The sequence below is a fragment of the Phoenix dactylifera genome, chromosome 15, assembly GCF_051530095.1.
Source record: "Phoenix dactylifera cultivar Ajwa chromosome 15, Ajwa_hap1_PhDact_Kaust_v1.1, whole genome shotgun sequence".
Classification (NCBI taxonomy): Eukaryota; Viridiplantae; Streptophyta; class Magnoliopsida; order Arecales; family Arecaceae; genus Phoenix; species Phoenix dactylifera.
Genome location: NC_143204.1, coordinates 10,819,914 through 10,843,459, shown reverse-complemented (window position 1 = coordinate 10,843,459; position 23,546 = coordinate 10,819,914). Strand labels below are relative to the sequence as shown.

Below are 23,546 nucleotides of genomic sequence, written 5' to 3'. Positions count from 1 at the left end.
CAAAAGGCATGACCCTGTAATAATAGAGGTCATCGTCAGTAATGAAGGCAATTTTTTCTTCATCTTCGAATGCCATTCGGATCTGATTATATCCAAAGAAGGCATCCATGAAGGTCAAAAGTTGATGTCCGAAGGTGGCATCAACAAGTTGATCAATCTTTGGAAGCGTTGCCCAAGGTGACAAGCCAAGAGGGGGGGGTGAATTGGTTTTTCTAACTTTTTGATTCCTTAATCGAGTTAATTGATGAGTAAGTAATTGTAGTAAAGTAAGACAATACACAACGCAAACACACAAGAAATATAGTGGTTCGATGCTCTCCTAAGCACCTATATCCACTCCCCAAGCGACCCCTTGAGAATTCACTATAATCCCGCGGATTACAGTTGGATTGTTTTCCAAGCTCACAATCCAAAAACCTTTACACTTTGGTTTTCCGGGATCACCAAGAACCTATGTTGGTTTTATGGGCTGACCAACGAACCTTCACAATTGGTTTTACGGGTTCACCAACAACCTACGTTGGTTTTACGGGCTTACCAACAACCTACGTTGGTTTTACGGGCTTACCAACAACCTACGTTGGTTTTACGGGCTTACCAACAACCTAACAATGTTGGTTTTACGGGCTTACCAACAAACCTTACAACAAGAGTAATAAGTAAAGAATGAAAGCTCCTAAAAGAGCAAATAAAACAATTATGAGCTACAAAGAAGAGTTTAGAATATAGTTATCCCTTTAATAAGGCTCTTCTCTTCTTTGTCAAGATTGCTTCACTCTTTAAGGGTTGGTGGAGCTCTTAATGTCTCTTGGAATCTGCTCAACCACTTTCTTTTGGCTCTTTGAATGAAGCAATTGAATGAAGCTTGCCTTGCTAGGGTTTTCTCTTGAATGCACTTGATGTATTTTCCAAAACTTGCTTCCTCTAATGAATACTCCCTCTTAAATACTTCTCCAACCTCCAAATAATCCTTCCTGATAGTTGGATTGAAGAAACTAGCCGTTTATAGCCGTTGGGAGTCCAAAACCACTTCTGCACAACTAGCCGTTATACTTCTGCCCGTGCTTGGGTCGACCCAAACTTTTCTTGGGTCGACCAAACCACTGTTCATCAGACTTGGGTCAGCTCAAGCTTTTCTTGGGTCGGCCCTCTCAGAAAATACAGAACCTTGTATTTCAGCCTTCCTTCACTTGGGTCGACTCAAGGTGGGGTCGACTCAAGTTCCATTGGGGTCGACCCTCTCAGAGATTTCAGAGACTTGTTTTCTTGAAGCTTGAAGATGGGGTCGACTCAACTTTCACTTGGGTCGACCCAAGTGCTGTTCATCCGTGCCATAAGTGCTAGAATGTGCCAGAATATTTCTAAAACGTGCTAGGGTCGACTCCATCTCTTCTAGAGTCGACTCCTACTCTGTGCCAAGTGTTCCAAAGGCGTGCCACTTCGTTCCAAGGCGTGCCAAATGTATCGGGGTCGACTCCAAACTAATTGGGGTCGACTCTAACCATATTTTTCTGCACTTTGAAGGTTAGTTATGCACATTGAAACAACAATATAATATTTCAAGCAAATTACGATATATGGCACAATAGAGTTTCATACTCTTAACAGTAGAAATTACCGAATTGCCCTTTTAGGTATTTTTAACGTGAAACTTTGCCAAAATGGATTCTTGAGCTTTCTATCATTCTCTATTACAAATTTTATCTCGTTTATCAATTCTTGAGAGTGGTTCTGACCATATAGTCCTAATGTATCATGAATGTATCAAGGGTGTGCCATTTATCAATGATGTATCGAGTTAATTTGCATTTCTAATTTGATATGGCCTCAATGGTTGTGTTAATCATCAAAATAACATTATCATCCTCAGAAAGAGAAAAGTTGTCCTTCGGACAAGCTTTATTCAGGTTGGTGTAGTCTACGCACATGCGTCATTTTCCATTAGCTTTCTTTACGATGACAACGTTGGCGAGCCAATCAGGGCAGGTGACTTCCCTGATAAAGCTGGCTTTGACGAGATTGTCGACTTCTTTGGCTACCGCCTATTGCAGGTCAGTTGCCAGGCTCCGCTTCTTTTGTCTGACAGGCTTGTGGGTCGGCTGTACTTTGAGGTGGTGGACCATCACCTCGGGGTCTATTCCTGGCATGTCGGCAGACAACCAGGCAAACATGTCCACGTTGGCTTGGAGAAACTCGATCACATGGGCTCGAATCTCTGGGCTCAAACCAGACCCGATCTGTACAGTCTTCTCGGGTCTATCATCCCTCAGGGGAATGCAAAGGAGAGGCTCGCCCGGCTCACTTCGTTGTTGTCTTGGTTCATCCCACATTTCTAGCCTCTCAATGGGCAATGCTTGAGGGGGAAACTCGGCTGGCTGCTTGCCTTTGAGCGTAGTCATGTAATATTGCTTCGCAGTTGCTTGATCCCCCTGGACTTCGCCGACCTCTTTGCTCGTAGGAAACCGCATCAAGAAGTGATAAGTTGACACCACCGCTCGGAAGGCGTTCAGCCCTGGTCGACTGAGGATGGCGTTGTAGGCCGAAGCGACCCGGACTACAAGGAAGTTTAACTTCATAATACTTTCCCAGGGCGCGCTTCCGGCCATGACTGGTAAGCTGATAACCCGTTCGACGAGCACAGAGTCTCCTGTAAACCCGACCAGGGGGTGCTCATTCTTTCAAGCTGTTCTCTAGCCATTCCCATCTTTTGAAAGGCATCATAAAACAAGACATCTGCAAAGCTTTCATTATCCACCAGAATTCTTTTTACATCATAGTTTGCGATAGTAAGAAAAATCACTACAGCGTCGTCATGGAAAGTTTTAACACCCTTTAGATCCTCATCGGAGAAGGAGATAACCTCCGCAGTGCGCGAACATTTTGAAGGGGCTCCTTCTTTGTGGCCTGACGTCTCAAACATTCTGGGCCATCCTCCACCAATGGTGTGAATAACGTCGCGGCTGGGCGGCTGTTGCTCTGCTCCTCGGGCGGTTCGCGGTTCTGCTCCTCGGGCGCCCTCTTTTCAGGTTGGCCGGTAATAAACCGGCTCAGCCGTCCATGGCAGATAAGTGCCTCAATTTCATCACGGAGCTGATAACAATCCTCTGTATCATGGCCATAGTCTTTATGGAAGCGGCAATACTTGTCCGAGCGCTTTCGTGGAGCCGAGGACCGCATCTTTGGTGGGGGTCAGAGGTAGCCTCGACCCTCAATCTCCATGAGGATCTCAGCTCGGGTGGAATAAAGGGGAATGTACCTCCCGAACTTCGAAAGGGGAGCATGCTTATTGAAATTTTGGGCCGGAGACCTTGGGTCAACCGGGCTCCGGAGCCAGAGAGGATTCTTCTCATGCCAAGGAGATCGGCTCCTTGGGCGGGAGCACTCCTCAAGGCGTTTCTTCTTCATCTTAGCTGGCTGCTCGGCTGCCTCATGTCGAAAGGCCATGGCTTCTTCGGCCTTGGCGTACTTCCGGGCTCGAGCCAGCATTTCTGTAAAGTTGACGGAAAATTTTTTTTTGATGGAGAAGAGAAATTTGTAGGATCGAGCTTCAGTCTTTAATATCGACATGGCGATAGACTGATCAAGATCGCGAACCTCCCACATAGCTGAGGTGAAGCGATCGATGTAATCTTTCAGAGGCTCCCCTTTCCTCTGCTTAATAGTGAAGAGGGAGTCTGAAGTCCGGCACTGACTCCGACTAACAGCGAATTGGATGGCGAGTTGCCTTCTCAACTATTCGAAAGAGAGAATCGAACTGGATTTCAGCCTAGAGAACTAGAGGCGAGCTGCCTTGCGGAGGGTTGCTAGGAAGGCCCTACAAAGTAGGGCATCTGTGGCTCCTTGGAGAGCCATGAGAGCCTTGTAGCTCTCTAGGTGGTCCGAAGGATCGGACGAACCGTCATATGGTTCCATTTCTGGCATCTTGAACTTCTGGGGGATCGGCTCGTCTGCTACCGATCGCGGGAATGGAGACTCAGTCGTGAAGTCGACGTCCAAGTCGTGCCTAGGAGCCTAGTCTCGGAGCGTTTGGATCTGTCACTCCAACTCCTCGACCTTCCTGTTGAGTCCCAAGGGGGACGCCATCGCCTATGGTCGGCGGGGCCTCCCCGACTCTTGGTCGATACTGCAGGCGCCCCGACACGGGGTAGACCCTGCCTCCGACGGCTGCTCCCACGATCGGGGGTTTAGACTTTGGCGTCAGCTTCCAGGATGACGATGGCGCGGTGAGCTCTCCCTCGGTGGGGACTTTGATGACGGCGAGGCTCGCTTTCGCCCGCCGTATGGTGTCTGATAGGGGAGCGACGCCGCAGGTGACATCTCACAGACTCACACCCATGGAGAGGGGGCGCATATTGGGCTCCGCTTCGTTGCAGACCCTGGACAGCTGCAGTCAGAGTTTGAACCTTACTAAGAGAGCAGGTCAAATCGCTCTGGCTGATTTATGGAACCTGGTCGGTTGGCGCAGGAACTGTAGGAGTGGATTTTGACGGAAGCGGCCGGGTAGCGGGGCCCGGCTGCTCGATGCACTCGGAGCTTCATGACTCCTTAGCCTCATGATCACGACTCAGGCCCTTTCTCTAGCGCCAGAAATGTTGTGGTTCAAATTTGGCCTGGGAGTGACCACGCCGGTGGAGTCGAGGGAGTCGTCGATGGTTGGAAAGGGAAGATGGGAGCCACCTCCTGTGCGACGGCCGCGGACCTGCACAAAGCCTCGCCAATTTTCCCGGTGAGGGCCCTCCAACGATCAAGTTAGAGTGGGATAAATTTGGTACAGCCAAAAGTTCTTTAGAAGTTACCTGACCAAGCTATTTATAGTCTCGGTGGAGTGGCCCAGATGGTAGAGGCACTATCAGCCCTCATTATGGGGGGGCGTGGCTCTGAGCCGGATGGCACGTAGCTTAGACTGGTTGGTGGCATGCAGTACTGCCCGTTCTTGAGAACGGTAGGGTGTTGACAGTCACGGCAGGGTATCGCCGGAGTAGTTAAGGTACCATCTGACTGCTGAAGGCCAATTATAAAGACATGATATAGTAGTGTTATGAAGTACGGCCACATAAGTGGGCGTAGGCCCACACATGGGTGTGGTCATTGGCGAGGCCGAGCTCATTAAGTAGTCGCGTCATGCGTTTGACGATAGCAGGTACTGGAAGTAGCTCGACTTCTCGAATTTCGAGGCATGCTTAGTGGAGCGCCTTGAGCTCGAGGGTCGAGGCATACTGCTGGGGTAGGCGCCCCGAGCTTGGTCGGGATGGATCGGCAAATGTCTGGAGGCACCCCGAGCTTGGTCAGGGGAGTCGGCGAAATCTGAAGTTGGTGGAGCTTTTGGCAGAGTCCCGAAGTCGAGCTGACTCTGGACCGAAGTGAAGATTCAGCTGATTATCATTGACGTTTATTGGATCGAAACTAGGTGGCCTTTTAGTTGTGGGCTGGACGATCCATTTTTCCCTTTATCATAGTTGTTATGACCTTCAAAACTAAATATCATTGCCATACTACAACAAAAAAGGGTTTTTCGATCTCTTACCCACCTACGCAAGAAAGAAGCATTGGCAATTTGGGCCTGCGCAAAAATTTGCCGACGCTTTTTAGTAGCGTTAGAAAAAATCTAGATTAGACGATACTTTTGAGCGTTGTCAGAATTCTACGATGCTTAAAAGCATCATCGGAAGCCCTTCCAGCACCTCTTAGCTTAAAACGACGCTTTAGAAAGCGTCGTCAGAAGCCTTAGTGCGCTAATGCGGTGATGCCTAATTATTCCGGCTTAATTTTTCCTTAAAGACGATGCTTAAAAAACTATCGTCGGAGGCCTAATAGCCAACTAAGACGATGCTTTCTAAAGCATCATCAAAGAATAGCAGTTAACAACCCCCCACCCCCCTCTCTCTTCCTCCCCGATCGCAAGTCCCAACCCCTTCTCTCTCTCTCTCTCTCTCTCTCTCTCTCTCGCACGTGGAGAACAACAATCCCTAACCCCTTCACCCAACCGCCATCATCCCAGTGCCTTCTCTGAGCGCTTATTTCTTCTGCGTTCTTCCACCTGAGAGTTGGCAATTTGAGGGTGATTTTTGTGTTGAAATCTTCAATCCATCATTTTGGTTTGGTCGTTCTTCGATTGAAGGCCTGAGATTTCTGTATACATCGTTTTGAGCTAGTTTGAGGGTGATCTCTCCTCTTCTCTTTCTCGTCGCCTTTTTGAACCGGTTTCTGGAGATCTGCATTCTGAGCTAGTTTTCAAGTTTCTGGATGCTTTTTTGTTTTATGGATTTGAAGTTTTCGGAGCTCTTAGGATTTAAAGTTTTGATCCTGATGCCTTATAATCTCCTCCTATATCTAATTTGTTTTTTCAGAAGCTATTTGGAATCAAATCTTTAGATTTTTTTTTTCCTATAATCTGTTTAACTTGCATGCAAGTGATCCAATCCTGTTAAAGATGAACTAAGATTTGGATGCTATTTTAAGTGCCTGGTGCTGAACTTTCATGGAGTTTTGGGGCTTTTTTGAAGAAGCTCAAGGTCGAAATCTGCACTGCATAAAAGGTATGCGACCAAATCCTTAAATCATTCTTCTCTCTCAGCTTTTGGAAACGAGCTGAGTTTTTCTTCTCGCCTTTCTGCTGAAGGTCCTCTTTTTGGGTTTTAATTCGCTTTTGATCTCACTGGCAGCTAGGTTTTCAGGGAGCTAGCATTTGATGGATTCGAAAAGGAAGAAGATGAAGACCAAGATGAAGATGAAGATGAAGGTCGAGGGATACTTCCATTTCTACTATAATTTTTAATTTTTAATTTGTGATCATGCTTCCTAAGTTATTCCTATATTGTAATAGGTTTTCTATTGTAATTTGTAAAAAAAAAAATCAATAAATTGTGCATTTGTTGTTGTTCTTATTGTTGTTCTTGTTGTTGTTCTTGTGCTATTAGAAGAAGCAGAATCAAAAGAAACCAGTAAAGTAGAATTAATTAGGTTTTTTATTTTTTAAAAAAATAATTCTAATGATGCTTTAAAGCATCATTAAAATAAGTATTGCCGATGCTTTTGTAAAGTGTCAGCAATTTAGTTCTCCATTTTGACATAGGCAACGCTTTTAAAAGCATCAAAATGAAAATTGCCGATGCTTATAAGCGTCGGTAAAGGCCATAATAAGCGTCGCCAAAGATTTTTTTTCTTGTCGTGCCAGCATCTTTTGTTGGTTATTATTTATAAATATTTATCATAATATAAAGTACTGATGTTATGATGCTTGCTATTAACCATTACTTTCATATTATTTATTATTACTTGAATTTTTCCCAAATTATTTTTTGGTATATTTGTATGATAGTTGAGCATGAAAATTGTGTACATTTGTTTCCTTGCATTGGCTCCAGAACTGGACCCAACCCAATCTAGAACCAAATGCGATCGGTAGGGTTCAGATCATGCTTGACTTGATGTGGCCCAACTAGCATTATGGGACTTAAAATAGATTTTTTCATGAGCTCAACGTAGCACAGCCCAATGGATTGGGTTCGAGTGCAAAATCATAATCGAAAGAAAACTAGATCAAGTCAAGCTAGCTTTGATCCTAAGCAGAACAAGTTACAAGATAATCTAGTTGATAATTTCCATATTCCATTCAAAGTTTGAAAATTTGTGAGAACATCGACTTATACATTGTCCTTTTTCTGTGATATATCGTAATGGCGATATGCGAGGCAATATGATAGTTAGGAGATAAGGCTACGCATCGCATTTATTTCAAGATTGGAAATGAGAAATATGTTTGACTAGAGGTGCGCTTGTATGCGCTTGAGAAATTATTGTGCTTAAATCTAGTGCCAGAGAGTTGAGAGTTGAGAGTGATGGTGACAGCAAATGCTCAGATCTGGCAGCAAGTATACCTACCAATGATGCCCCCAAGGATCTATCCTAGAATGGATTGAGGAAAGGAGTACAAAGAGATTAGAAAGGATTACAGGAGGATGCAAAACATGGATGAGTAGCTGTAAAGAATGTCCCAATGCATGAGGCTTCTGTGGTTGCAAGATCTATGGAGAGCACGCAACAATACCCTCACATGCATAGAGATTGTTTCCGTATTTCGAACCTATGACATTCAAGTCCCAATAAAGCAACCTTAACCCTTGCATCAAGGCTCGCTTTTATTAAACCGAGTGAACTTATACAAAAGAATTCCTATTAGCCAGTCTTTAATATTACACCAAACAATATCGAGCATGCTTGCTTGCTGAGCCTAGTCACAATTCAAGTCCTTTAGTGCTTATACAAGACACCCCGTTTTGAGTACCACCTTTACAACATTTCATGATCATAGTGAAATTCGATGCATTTTGCTTTTGCTCTCAAAAATTACTACATTGAATAATAAGCTGAACTATATTGTTTCATGCTTAATTGCAATTCGCTTACAATTTGGCAAATTACATAACTTTACTAGTAATACATAATCATTACAGTTTTAGAAGTTCATGGACCACAAATTCTGTACTACGGAAGCAAGTTTATCACCTACAAAGTAGTGAAACACCTATTTGACAATCTACTGAGTAGAAGGTTGATTATGCGATACAAACCAAAAGAAAAATCTAATCCAGGGATGATGGTTTCACTAGATCTAATTGACCAAAAGCATGACTGTTTTTGAAGCAAAATTGCGTTCTTGAACTAAGTATCTCCGCCTTCAAATCTGAAGCATAGCTGAAAATTAGCACATGATAAATTTCTTGTCAGAGCTCAAAAGAGGTAGCACGCCCCGCTTATCACAAGAATCTTTAGCTCTGATGAACCAAATTAGCAAGGACCTTGCTATCTGTCACTTACCTTATCTATGACGTCCATATTGGAAAAGAATGGATGTTAGCTAATTTCCAGAACTATAGATGCTCCCATGATGATTCCACAGATGAATGAATAAAGATGGCATACTCACTATATTGGAGCCCAAAGGAGCTGTTAGTGGAGATGAAAATATGAACACATGCAACGATGACATGTGCATTTAAAATCTTGAAATAACTTTTATATTCACCAATTTAAAATATCATTTGATTAAATTGATACTCTACCCACAAGTGCATCAGAAGAATATGAATTGGTATGACATCTTTAGTTTTCAAACTTTCAAATTGACTATATATAAAAAAATTTGTACTGCTGTTAAAGGGCAAGGCTTAAGGTACAAATACCAATTTATCAAATGATTTCAGATGCATTATATGCACAAAACATGCAACCGAAGAAAAAGTAGAAACTTCAGATCCCCCAATATAAAGAAAATTTCACATTAGATAAGAGGGATAATTCACAATAGTACCACCTATTCTGCTTTGGAAGTGTCCTGCATTCTTGGGTGTAGATGTGAACTAAACAATCACAACATCGAATCTTCTTAAAGAATTAGCTTTTCTTTTGAGCTTCATCGTAATCGTGCTCAATCTCTTCTTCTTGGTGTTGCACCAACGGCATGTCAGGAACCTCTTCAATGCTCTTTACAGGCTAAAGGGGAAAAAGAAGATCTTCAAAGACAAGAACTCTAGAGAGCAAATGTTGCCAAAAATGGCTGCTGAATGGAATCAAAGGAAAAAGTCATAAATATTTGACGTTACCTGCCACAGTTCTAGAAGACGCACTAGAAGAAAATTGACAATCATGACCAGACAAAATAGCTTTCCTGCCCAAGCCCCACATTTGAGGTATCTTCAAAAAAAGGGGAAAATAAGAAAGAAGAAAAAGAAGACTACGTCAGCAGTCTTGACTTACTGCTAAATGTATTTATGACAAGTTGATGCACAAGCATTACCAACCATGCTGGTGTATAATGAACTTAGAAGATATATATCAAGACATGAAAAACATGATCAAGTGGTTCAATGTAGCTAGTGTTGTGCATCTTTGCCCCAAAAAACTGAAGTTGAATCACATGAAATGAGATGTTTAGAAATGCCAATAAAAATTGCCACTGGATGTCACCAACTTTAGGGAAAAAACATTCAATATGGACAACAAACAACATAGCATCTGAACCTAAATATTTCCAGATGCCAAAAGGAAAAGAAATTTGATGGCCAGATGAAAAAATAAATGGATATGTAGCTCTAACAGCACCCAACATTTGTTATTTCTAACATGTTTGCAATTAACATACCGTGGTAGACGCTGCAGAAGATTTTTCTCAGAGGATTGCAGTGCACGGTCATACACTATCTCTGTTCTTTTAGCCACGTCATGCCAACTATACAGGCTTTTCATCTAATATCATTATTGGAAACATATAAAAATTAAAAATCAACATTTCACAAGAAAAAGTAAGGTTTGCTAAGTCTCTCAAAGAAATAGAGTTGGTCGGGCAAATGATTAACCAAGATAAGTAGAATTGAAGACTTACACGGAGATGCATGACATGCGGATCGATGCTTGGAAGCATGAAAATTGCTTTTCTAATAGCCCACACCATATCACCTGGTGCTGGTTCTGCAAGTACTATCATGTCATCTGGTAAAACCTGCCCAGAGATGAAAAAGGATGCAATAATTAGCAACCAAACTCCCTTTTTTTTTCTTCAACCAAGATTTGAGCATCACTAATCCGTGAAATCATAGCATCAGGACATAAAGAGATTGAGAAAGGATCACAAACTGCATGCCTCTGGGACACCTCCAACTCTTGTGCTCACAGTTAGCAGTCCACAACTAGCAGCTTCCAGAATGGCTATGCAAAAGGCTTCTGTAAGCGAACTACATTAATAAGCATTCATCAGAAAAATATACCCTCTTTTCACTAAAAAAGGCAGATAAAAAGGTGCAGTCAAAGGCTTCTTTGTGCAGATTCTAGAATATATCCAACAGGAGAATAGTTGCATGAAATGAGATTTTTCCCCCTAGCCATGTTAGATACAGAACAAGAACCATAAAAGCATGTAAAAGCCCATAATTTCTTATCCTACTGAAAAGGAAAAGGCAATGTCAAGATACCAACTGACAATGTCAAGAAGGCAATGCTTGGGGCATACTTCCCTATACATAATCATGAAAGCAAGTCACAACTAATTGTGAAAGGTGAACACTCTCATTAACAATCAGATTACATTATAGAAGGGCACATCAGTGGGCTTTGTCGGCTACAGTGGTAAGAACAATAATAGAACTGACTATTTTATTGTTGATATTGGGTGTCAAATGAAATAGCTGGTGTGAAACACTCTTAAACACCAGAATACTTACAATTACTCTTATGATTATAAGAAAACAACTTTACCTAATTCGCAGCAAGGTGAACTGGGCACCACCGCAGTTGTCACGCTGTCTTCCTAAGAAGATGAGGTTCTAAGTTTGAGTCTCGGGCACTGCATCCCCAAGTATTTAAACTTGGGCAATTACATTTGGTGGGCCTCCCTCCCGTTTCCTCAAAAAAAAAAAAAAAAAAAGAAAAACCTGTTCCAAGCAACTGAAGAAAAGACCAATTAGTGTCCTGTCTATTTTTTTTAAATCTGCATAAGATATATAGATAGAGGATAGCATAAGGAAACCATAATGTTTGAGGACAGGAAATAGGACCCTTCTCCCAGCCTTCTTACCACTTCTCTACACAAACACTTCTAAAAACATCATAAGTACTCCTATTCTAGCAGCCTCTTGCATCTTAAGGTGACAAGTTTTCAAAATAGAGAGACTAGAAAAGCATAATGATAACAAACAAGATTAGTTCATTTTCCAGAGTCAACTTTATAATCCATATTCACCAATCAATTCTCTCAACAAGTACTCTAGCACTTTTGCAATATATTTCAAATTTTTCTCATAGTATTCACCCTTGTTATCTTAGGCCTTTCCTCCTCTATCTAAGCCTTCAAAACAAATTCAAGCACCACTCTTTACCAAAGTCTTCCAATACATATGTTGCACATGTTCATACCTCTTCAGTTGATTCACCATCACTTTGTCCTCATTTAATTACTTCACTCGGATGGCTCGGTTAGGGGTAAGCCCCTCCCTTTCTCAAAAAAAGACAAAGAAAAAGAAAAAAAGCCTATGCATTATCTTATATATTCACTTCTCACCTTTCCTTATAAGTTTCAACAAACATCAATCTAATATTCTTACTTCTGTCACATTCATTGTGCTTGCATGAATCGCACTGTCCAGCAGTCTAAACCATACATGATGCAGGCCTTATTGTCATTATATAGAATCTTCATCAGCATTTTAAAAATCAGACTGGGTTGGCCAATTGAACCATCAACTGGTCAAGTTTCAGTCCAGACAAACCGCTTAAACTATTTTTGTAGAAACTCAACCACAGACTAGCAATTCGTTCAAACTATTTCAGTTTTCTCTAAGCAGTTCAGTTCCATACAAAAGATTCCAATCAAGATCGCGCTTAGGGCTTCTTTCCTAGTGTCTCTCCACAATCCAAGCCTTCAGTGAGGCCCACATTCCTCTTCCTCCATGGAACACATACTCCACCTTTAGTGGCAATCCATTTCTCCAAGTATGGCACCCTATCTCTCTCTCTCTCTTCCTCTGTCTAATCCACCATTAAGGCTGGGTACCAGATGCAAATGTTCCTCCCATGGCAATATTGGTGATAATTGCAATTCATAGCTCCCTTTGGTGCTACTATGGGTGGTGGTTTAATAGTTCCCATAAGGAATCCCATGTCTGATTTGCTAAGAGAGTTCCTTCTTTTTTTTTTGGTGAATAGGAGAGTCCCTTCTTCACCCTCCTATCACCTTCAAAAAAACAAAAAAAAGGAACAGAGATGACACAATGATAAAGGAAGCCCTTATCTTTGTAGTTGGCAATTATCTCAGCTAAAGGAAGAAATGTTGGGCTATAGGTAAGATCATGGTATGCCGTACCATACCAGACGGTACCGGACGTACCATACCATACTGGTTCGGAACCGGTTCTGGTAGCGTACTAACACTTAATATGCCAAAAAAATTTGTATACCGTACCGATACTATGCTAGTATAGCACTGGTAGGGGATCCGGTACCGAGACGGCAAACCTTGAGTAAGATAACTTTGCAAATAGAGAATCTAAAACAAACAGAGAACCATTACATACCATACAAAAGCATCTAACCATCCATAGTGTCAGCTTTATGGATTCTCATTTGCCAAGTATTTCCATTTAGGGCCACCTTTGATGTTATTCTAAGTTTTTGCATATCCTTCCTCAGCCCTCATCCATGTTAGCTTAGATCTCCCCCTCCTTTTCTTATCATCGTCAGCATAAACCAAAGTACCTCTCCTTGTTGGAGCCTCTACAAATCTTCATGTACATGTCCAAACCATGTCAATCGATTTTTCATTACTTTGTCCTTAATTTGTGCTCATACATATCCTCTAATATTCATTTCTTATTTATCTTTTTTAGTTTTACCAGCATCCATCTTCACATTTTCATTTCTGCTTACTCAACTTGTTTCCATACAATTTATTCATTATCAGCACTCTACCATGCAATGTATCAAGCCTTACTGTTAGTCTATAAAATTTCCTTTAAGTCTTCAAGATATGCGCCTATCATATATTACTCTAGATGCATCTCTTCATTCCGTCCAACTAACTCTAATTTTATTATATATATATATATATATATATATATATATATATATATATATATTCAAATATTTCCCCATTATTTTATACAATAGAACCTTGACTCCTCCCTAATTTTACTTCTTCAATGAAGATTTATTTAGTAGAATCCTCACTTAACAATTTTCCAAAATAATATCTCCATCCTTATTTAATTTCCTCATCTTTCACTAATATCCTATTATCCTCACATTTAACCATTTAATTCCCATGTTTTATTTGGATTAGTTCATAACTTCATATGTTCCAAGTTCCCTTTTTTAGGTAATTTATCACAGAAAGATGCAACTTTTTTTCCTTTAAATTCCACCATCTTATCTTTAGACATTTATTAATTTCTTTTCTTGTCTTTTTGCACTTATTGTATAAATGTAAGACTACAAACCTATGTTATGTTGTCAGATTCTCGTAACGTCACCTTACAATCCTTGTATGTTGATCCATCTCTTTTCTTGATAAAATAATAATCTATTTGTGACAAATTTGATCCACTCTTAAATGTTCCTAAATGCTCATCTCTCTTCTTAAAATATATGTTTTCTATTATTAAGTCATAAGCTATTGCAAACTCAAGAATGGAATCTTGCTTTAAATTTCTATCTCCAAAACAAAATCCACCATGTACTCCGTCATATCCCATATTGCTCTTCCCTACCTGCCCATTTAAGTCACCGCCTATAAGTAACCTTTCTCCTTCAGTAATACGTGCATCAATCCATCCATTTCTTCCTAAAATGTATACTTAATCCTTTCCGCAAAGCCTCCTTATGATGCATAGGCATTAACTATATTGATATCCTCATCTAAAACTAATTTGATAGCTATTAATCTATTAGTTATCCTTTTAAAATCTATAGTTTTATCTTTGATTTCCTTATCCACTACTATTCCTACATTTTTTATTATTATCTTTATCTACATATAACAATGTCCTTTATCCTTGGATTTAATACCTTTCCATTTAGTTTCTTGTAAGCAACGCTTTTTTCCTACTCGTCATTGTATCTCCACTAGTTATCTACTCTTTCCAGTCAAAATTCCAACATTCCAGGTAACAAATCTAACTCTCTTCTTCTATATGGTTACTAATATGATTGGCCACTGGAAGACTCTATTCCTAAATAACCCTTGCTCATTTGTTGCTCAAGTTGGGTAACATTGTAGCAAATTGCTTATGGGAAACGATCCAACAAACTGTTACTCATTTGTCACAATATGGAGTCATATTGTAGCGGGTCATTTATGGACAACGCCCTAATCGATCCTTCCCCACTTCTCGCCACAATCGGATTAGGTTAAGACACATTGCATAGAACAAGGGATGCCCTAACATTCACATGTATCAAATTAGGATCCATTTCATAGTTATCAACATATTTTTACAACCAGCTATCAACCTGACATCAACCCTTTACTTTTCTCATCTGAGCTTGGGACCGGCAATGGCATGTGTAATCCCATTCAAGTTTGCTTTGTTTCTGTTCATTTATTTATTTGGTAGATACACAATATAGGTCTTTTTACTTGTTCAAGCTGATTTTTTTGGGTACCTGCTGAGATTATTTTTATATCTCTTGTCAAGTAAAATTTTGATGGCACATGAAATAGAATGAATTAACAAGTGCTTTTCCTGCTAGAAGGACTGGATCCTTTGAACAAGGTCGTGCTTTTTTATTAAAACCGAATTAATTACTAATGGAAATAGGAAAAATACATAATAATACCATGAAATATGCATCATTATGATACTATGTGATCATAAAGGGTGCCAAAAGTTGTTGGAATTTGCTAGATATTCTTATTTTTTTAGATATTTTTCTGTACATTTATATTCTATTTCTATTTATAATTAATTAATTTTAATCTGTTTATATTTGATAATATTTATTATTCCATCAAGATGTCATGGTTCTTTCCTAGTATAATCAACAATCCAGGTTTCAATGCATTCATTTTCATGCAAGTTGTCAACAAATGTATCAATCACACAAAAACAAGGAAGTGCCTCTCCACCTATCCAACCAAATTTGATATATTCAGGTATGTTTTGATCCATCTCACCATTCTTACTACGGTAGATATTAGATAATGAAACCAATCAGACTGCTAATCTTGTCCATCAATTTAACTAGGCCCTTTATTTTTTAATGGAATTTTAGGCTCATCCTCTAGGGTTTTTCTCTATAATAGCATGCAAACCTGATACATGATTGTACAATTTCCTAAATGTTGATGGTATGTTCATGTATGACTACAACCAAGGCTAGTGCTAATACATAGTAACATGCCCACTGAATGAAAATATACCAACCATGGTAACACCCCCAATGAAACTTTACCTGTCTCCCCACAACAACTCCTAACACTTCTGTTTTTCTATGCCACAAAAGTACCCTCCCAATACCCACTCATATATAACTTTCTGTGAAATGTGTAAGAAAAAAAAATACCCTCTCCATTATTGTCGTTCCATACAATAAAAAAAGAAAAATCATTTTCAGAGATTGTTGTCATTTTTCTTGCAGTTAAGGAGAGAACATACGTAATCCAGGTAAAAGATCATTCCAAGTAAGTCCAACATACAAAAAAAGAAAAAAGAAGAGCGAAATAAAGTTAGAAGAGTTTTGGGATTGGCTCGATCTCCCTCATGACAAAAGCAAAGTTTGAAGCTTTGGACAATATTGCACCTTCTCAAATTTTTGCAATCAAACCCAATCCAAAAGTAACCGGAATTTGGGGATCTCAGCTAATATATATAATTTGTTGGGTTGCAGTCTATGTTGACCAGTTTTAAATGGTTTCAAGAGAAAATAAGCTTTTCTTTTTTTATTTTGGCTGATATACTACCATAAGAGTCCCACTTCACTCGATCCCGTCCGCCTTGCACTCATTTCAATTGTTTTGGGCTGAGACAGGGGAAAACCTTCAAAAGTATATAGCAAAGCCTTTGAGAAACTGATTAGCAAGATCTTATATGGGCTTAGCATGTTGAAAAAAGTGGGACAATGTAATCTTTTCTTGTTTGATTTATCTTTTAATTTTCAAGTTGATGAAATGCTAATATTTTATGAAATTTCGAGATATCAGGAGCTGATTGTGAATTTTTTTTTAAAAAAATATTATTCACGAAAAAATGATGAAAATCTGAAGCTCAGCATGTGCACAAGTCTTGTTTCATTTCATAAAATCCACAAACTGGCACATATTGTAAAATAACTGATATGTTGATACTAGATTCTCAATGTGTAAGGATCACAAAAACTGACCTGACTCAAACACACCTGATTAACTTAACCTTGTTTAAAATTTGGGAAGGGTTCAAATCAAATTCTATGACCTAACATTTAAAATGGTCAATCATGGGTCAGAGCTTTCACCTACTCACATCAAGAGGGTAGTATAATATTTGAAATGAATGAAGTTGGGCCGAGACAGGCCATGACCTTTGCATAATGCTTTTAACCATGGTTTTGAGTACCAAACTGCACTAGTCTACTCTAGGTGTACTGTACGATACAAATAAGGAAACAAAACTTGGTATGCCCCCAATATTGAAACTAGATATCCGACCAGCATAGCATACGAACACTTGGTACACCTATACCAGTCAAGTGTCAGCAAGGATACCTTGGTTCTTAAAATACTGCTCTTAAGAAGAGTTGGTCTCTTTTAATACTAGTTATTTAGTTCACCTCAACCCGAATCACTTAATCATATGGGTTACTAGGGATTATGTCATGTGGGTCACCATGTGGGCCAAAAGGGTTAAAGACTTAAAGTGTCCCAATCCATAACTGGGCTGACTCAAATCGAGTCAGGTATTGGTCAAGGTTGCATATGTTATTGTACTAACTTGTGTTTATCAAACCCAAATTAGCACAGACAATTGCCGCCCCTACTGGAGAATTTTGCATTTAGTCTTTAATTTGTTTAGCCTCAGCAATTCTTTTATTGCTTTCCTTGATGACTTAGTTCTAAGAAATATATGTTAAGTTACCACCAAGCAATATTTTATACTGCAAACAATTGATTATATTAGCTGTTTCCTTGACTTCCAAAATTCATCAATAATTTTCTTATCTCTCTTACTCAAATTTTATAATAGCTAATTGGTGGAATTTGATTGACTGCTTCAACAATTGGTTCATCTTCCTTCTAACTCTCTAGATTAAAAAAACTTTTCTTTTACTTTTTGCAGTATTGACATTTGAAAAACAAATGTAAAAGTTAAATTGTTATGCATAAAAAATGTTACTTCATTGGAATTGTTACAAGCAGTTATAATTCAGTAAAATCTCACAGCTTCTAGAAATGAGATCATAGCATTACTTGCCAGCATGATTTTTTTTCTTTATTAAAACAATAGATAGCCTTGTCTATATTTAAATCTAAAATTAAAAAAATAAGATAATTTTTGCTGACTATTCATAAAAATTCTTTTTGATGTTTAAAGAATATTGTAATATATTCTTTTAAATGTGTACGAAGTTCTCATTGTTAAATTATTATTTTAATATAATATAATTACATATATATATATATAATGAAGAGTTGATAAAATGACTATATATTATAATGATATAATGGGTAGACAACTATCATAATCAAGACCACAATACATACAGAAATACATTGCCAAAGGGTTGTAACTTGTAACATTATTTGAATAGTCATTTTAGAAAGTTAATTTCACATGATGGCTACAAATCTCACCATCTAAACTACTCTCCATCATTACATTCAGTCCCATACTCCCATGTGAAAACTATTGCAACCCATCCCACGGCATGGATTCTCTTGGCTGTGATAGCTAGTGAAACAATCCTAATCACTAACATTCTTTGCTTTCTTCATGTAATTGAAATTTCAGTGTGAAAGCAAACCCCCAAACATTAAGATCGGCCCTACTTAATTTCGTTTCAACTCAAATAACAAACATGCAATCTCAATTTAGATTCATCATGTCAACATAATAAAGCATATTCATTTTTTTAACTTGATTTTTCCTGTTATTTACTTTTGTATTAGATATATCACTTAACCATAAAATAGGATTAATTAGTTCTTTATTTCCAATGTTCAAACTTCAACGCGAACATCTCTAGTGACGTTGTAATATAATTTTGATAAATTTTCATATTAATAATTTTTGATAAATTTTTCATATTTACATGGTTATCAAATATAGAACTTTCTGTTACAAATCACTTACACATGCATGTGCATGTAAGTTTTCACAAGTATCAAATACATATACATACATAAACAAATATATATATATAGAGACTTACATAATGAAGACTTCCATTTAATAATTTTCTGCAAAAGAATTCTAAAAATCTTCAAGCGCATGTCACATGGCACACAACCATAGCCTAGTCACATTTCGTAAAATCCCCAAATAAAGATCAAAAGCTTATTCAAAATATTACTTATAAGTATATAAGATCTAAAACTTAGAGATTTATTAAATTTGAAGATGCAACATATATTTGGTGTACAACACTCTCGCAAAATTAATTTTTTAAATTATTTCTTAACATTCCCAAAAGGTTCAACTGAAACCACTAAAAGCTATAAATTCAAAACTATATCATAGTCCAAGATTTTGTTGGTAATTTTTTTAACCATTACCATTTTGTATCTTTTCCCAAATATTCTCTTTTTACTTTTTATTTATTTTATATTTAGTTGTAAAAAGTTTTTCACTGAAACTACAATAGAAAGTAAAGTTTTATTTTGGGCTTCAAGTGATTAAACCGAAGCAGATTTTCCATTCTTGGGTGGATATTAGTGGGTAAGAATAGAGTTGATCATAGGCTGGGCATCAGGCCTAAACTCTATTTATTTTTAATTGGGCTTCAGGCCAGGCCTATATGAAATTTGACATTTTCTGTGCCCAAGCCCGGCCCGTGATCAGCTTTAGGTAAGAAACATGGATATAGAAAAAAGAGGTAGGGGCGGGGGAGAGGATAGGGCATATGATTGGATACTCATCTATGCATTCTTCTTTCTTATTTTAGAAAAAGGGTGACTGTTCATGTTGGTCGATGAGCTCCTCAGAAGAAGTAAGCCACTATATGAGCCAATTAAAATTTACTAGGACTCAGGTTCATATGGATGAGCCCAGTCATATGAAAAGACATTTAGTATACCAACGCCCTTGCACATACATGAGACACCCAAAATAAACAATATTAACCATCAAATCTCCATTAAATGAAGGTATCTTGAACTGCTGAGAAATATTGTGGTAGAAGCTATGTTGGTCTAAAAATACTAGGTATTGATTTAGAATAAGAAACAGATATTGGTCCAAAATAAAAGACAGATGCCATAAAAATATGTACCTATTTAAAAAAATATGACCGGATATTAGAACAGATCGCACTTGAGCATGTGGAACAGCCCCCAACATATCAACTCTGTCCTGAAGAGAATACTTTTCCCTCATCTCTTCAAGCCGCACACGTTTTGGTCCATCGCCTCCAACAATAAATCGGACCTTAATAAAGACAACTGTGAGAAAATAGAAATACATATAATTTATGTTGTGAAACACCATTACCCATGTGATTTAAAAAAAATAAATGAAAAATGAACTGCACCTTGAAACAAGTCAAAATGGAAAAGGAAGTTAGACAGTTGTCATATATCACACAGGCTAAAAGGCAAACCAGAAAAAACAGATAGATTACCTTTGCAGTTTGATTTGTGGTCTGGATCAATTTTTCTTAACTTAGTGTCAATTTCTCTCTCAATATCATGTTTCCAGTTTTGCAGATTCTGATAGAAAATGTAAAAGGTAGTCAGCACTAAGACTTACATTTGAAAAAAGGCGGCACACTTCTGGAATGACTTCAACAAGAAGATCTGCTCCCTTCCGGTATACCAATCTACTGATCACAACAATAACAATTTCATCACAGCTCAGCCGATTAGGAGCAGGAGTAAACATGGCAGTATCCACCGCATTAGGTATTACAAAGACTTTCTCAGGTAGTATCCCAGATCTCAGGACGGTGTTTTCCTTGCTAGTATGAGAGACGCATATAGCCTGATCTACATCTGCCAGAGTAAACTGCAGCACCTTATTCATGTGAATGCTTCCAACATCAGCAAAACCATATAGTGAATGATCAGTGAACACAACTTTGTATCCCATGGTCCTTGCATGCATTAAGGCCTCATGACAGAGTGTTGAGAAAGCTTGATGCCCATGCACAACAGTTATCCTCTCACGTACAATAATATTCCGTATAATTGGAAGTGTTAGGTAAAATGTTGGCAATGTATTCTGCATAATGAATGGTCTCCAAGGAACATAATAAACTTTTAGACCACCTGTCATGTATCGTACTCCAGACCGCTTTCCATATGCATGTGTCATTACCACCACCTGGGCAGCCCAAATATAGATGCCTAATATTAGCTGAAATTACAAAATACCAACATCTAATATTTTACTTCATTTGTCAAATTCACAATTAGAAGCAGCAATTATATCACCAATGGATTTTTTTCAGAGTAAAAAGGATTGCATTGTTTTGCACATAAAGAAAGGTTTCAGACCTTGTGACCAAGCTTAAGCAAGCACTGTGATAGATAATAGATGTGATTTTCCACGCCACCAAAGTTAGGGTAGAAAAAATCAGACACCATCAAAATTCTGTGTCTTCGCCGCTCATCCATAGCATTCAGAACTTAACGTCCTGAAAGTTCAACAAGTTTAAAGATGATGCAATAATTTTTTTTGATACTAAGAGATTATCACTAATAAAATAACAGTGCTAACAAATAAAAGAGAATTCAATGGAAAGTTTCAATAATATAGCATGGAAACAAAGGAGAGGTGGGGACATTAAATCGTCTGCTCATCACTGTTGCAGGTCTCTAGTCAATAAGGCCACGAAAGCACAGTCTACAAGCTCCAGAATGAGTGTCAAAAACTGGACAACTCAGCCTGGCTATTGAGTGCCAATGGAAGCGTGAAGATGATTCTAGATTACAGTGACTAATAAGAAGGGCAGCAAATAGAAGTGCAGACAGGGGGAGAAAAACAGATGATAGGACACAGAAATTCAATGAAGTATGCTTCCCAAGTCAAATAAAAAACACTTGCTAAGTTCAAACTCAAAAAGTAACTTCAAAAAGAAAAAAAAAAGGAACTTTCCGTTAAACGGAGTTGTTTTAGCAACAAAACATTAATAAAACAGAAATAAACAAAGAAACAATTGTAGAAACAAGATACAATTTTTAAAAATTTGATTACATATCCAAAATACTGCATTGGATATATGCATACAGTTAAATAATCAGATGCAATATAACAGTTTCCTAGATCCCAGTATTAAATATGGTTGTGCAATCATCATATACGGTCTTCTCAAGCCCTGCAAGACTGGATTCAGATAAGACTCTTGTGATCCAGTGGTTTTCAGTCCTACTTGTAGCATTAAAAATTAACAAGCATTATAACTCTTCCAATGTGGCGTGAATTCACTTGTCATTCTATAGTTTAAATCAGTATCATGTTATATTCTTCACAGTAATGAGCACAAGTAATACCAGGGTGTACAAGAATGAAATCTGAAATTCTTAAAACAATTCCGGCTACATCAAGAAATGAATATTCATGACAACGAAATGAATTATTCATGAAAGTTGTCTACTAAAATAACAAGATTGATTCACATTTATATTAGACCTCCTAAATGCTCCTCCTCAAATTGAAGACATATAAGTACAGAGAGGGAACAGCTCGAAATTGAATTACGAGAGACCGGTACCCGATAAATTGATCACGACAAGAGGGGGGCAGCGGTAGCAGCAACCGCCAGGATAGCCGGATCTGGCTCCGGCGAAAGGTAGTCCCCGGTATCCGATTGGGGGCGCAGCCCGCGGCCACCGATGAAGCCGACGTGGAGAGGGAGGAGGAGGAGAGAGATGAGAGACGAAGGTAATGGAGGAGAGAGAAAGGGAGGAAACAAAAAAAAAAGAAATGAATGGGAAAAGAGATGCGAGGCCGCAACGCCGTGCCACACGCTTCCAAGTTCTCGAAATGTACAATTCCAGTAATGCCCTTCTCCAATTTCTTTTACCAGCACTTGCCCTCTCCCGCTCTTCCTCTATTCTCCCACCCCGTCCTCTCGTCCCCATACTTTCTAAGCAAGAGGGAATGGAAGGTATCAGATGGCTTGAAATTTTATTCAGTGAGGTTCTTACATGGCTGACATTGCAATCTATTTGAAAGACCTTTTTGATGAAGATGTTTTTGTGGGAAAGACCACCCAACTGCTGTTTCCACAAGTTTGAATCTGTAGCATTCTGAAAAGTGAAGACTATATGCTACTTCTCTAATATTCAAAAAAATCTGTCATTTGGTGGAGGTAGTTTATTTGTCAAGGTTTCAGTGGCCAGCAAAGGAAGAAGGAACTCCAGGAGTTTGATGAAAAGATTTTGATGTCTGCAAGGCTATGGTCTAATGTAATTTTTTTCTGTGGAGAAGTTTTTGATGATAATAATGATAATTGCATATACATACATACATACATACATACATACATACATACATACATACATATATATATATATATATATATATATATATATATATATATATATATATATATAGATATATAGATATATAATATATGATTATTCAATGGAGTGATATTCTAATAAAGCCTCCATCAATGTCAGTTTCTGCTCTCCCACATCAAAGTTTTTGGCAAAGAGTCATATACTCCATGATAGAGAGGGGTATGGGCAAACTTGTCAAAATTTATAAATTTAACACTGTTAAATGAATAAACAGAGAATATCCTGTTCTTGTTTAATTAACCTGAGAGACATGTATGCGATAAGTTATTTGATTGAATTGATTTATGTATAAATATGGAAAAATAAGAACTATGTAAATACAAAAGACTATAGGGATGAATCT

The 23,546-nt window shown here is 38.5% G+C and overlaps 1 protein-coding gene across 3 annotated transcripts; it reads right to left on the bottom strand.

Annotated features, from left to right (window-relative positions):
- Positions 1-7,672: 7,672 nt before the first annotated feature.
- SETH2 (UDP-Glycosyltransferase superfamily protein) lies at positions 7,673-22,622 on the bottom strand. Of its 3 annotated transcripts, XR_016398491.1 has the most exons (11): positions 22,390-22,622; positions 21,173-21,312; positions 20,427-20,999; positions 19,951-20,105; positions 10,640-10,730; positions 10,382-10,498; positions 10,142-10,245; positions 9,603-9,693; positions 9,315-9,492; positions 8,818-8,924; positions 7,675-8,694 (listed from the first exon to the last, which is right to left on the bottom strand). XR_016398491.1 is itself a non-coding variant. In XM_008811337.5 (9 exons), exons 2-9 carry the CDS (start codon positions 21,290-21,292, stop codon positions 9,394-9,396), a joined length of 1,350 nt encoding a protein of 449 aa, XP_008809559.1. In that variant the 5' UTR covers positions 21,293-21,312; positions 22,390-22,622; the 3' UTR covers positions 9,107-9,393. The 3 variants fall into 3 exon arrangements, 1 of the variants encoding a protein (XP_008809559.1); XR_016398490.1 differs by having other exon boundaries at positions 7,673-8,924; XM_008811337.5 differs by lacking the exons at positions 7,675-8,694; positions 8,818-8,924 and having other exon boundaries at positions 9,107-9,492.
- Positions 22,623-23,546: the final 924 nt, after the last annotated feature.

What these genes read in the sequence shown, in the direction of transcription:
- SETH2 (XM_008811337.5), bottom strand. Translation starts at nt 21,292, where the DNA reads ATGGATGAGCGGCGAAGACACAGAATTTTGATGGTGTCTGATTTTTTC. An exon ending in TGCTTAAGCTTGGTCACAAG is followed by an intron (nt 21,000 to 21,172) that starts GTCTGAAACCTT and finishes TGGGCTGCCCAG; the next exon opens with GTGGTGGTAATGACACATGC. An exon ending in CGCATGTCATGCATCTCCGT is followed by an intron (nt 10,246 to 10,381) that starts GTAAGTCTTCAA and finishes TAATGATATTAG; the next exon opens with ATGAAAAGCCTGTATAGTTG.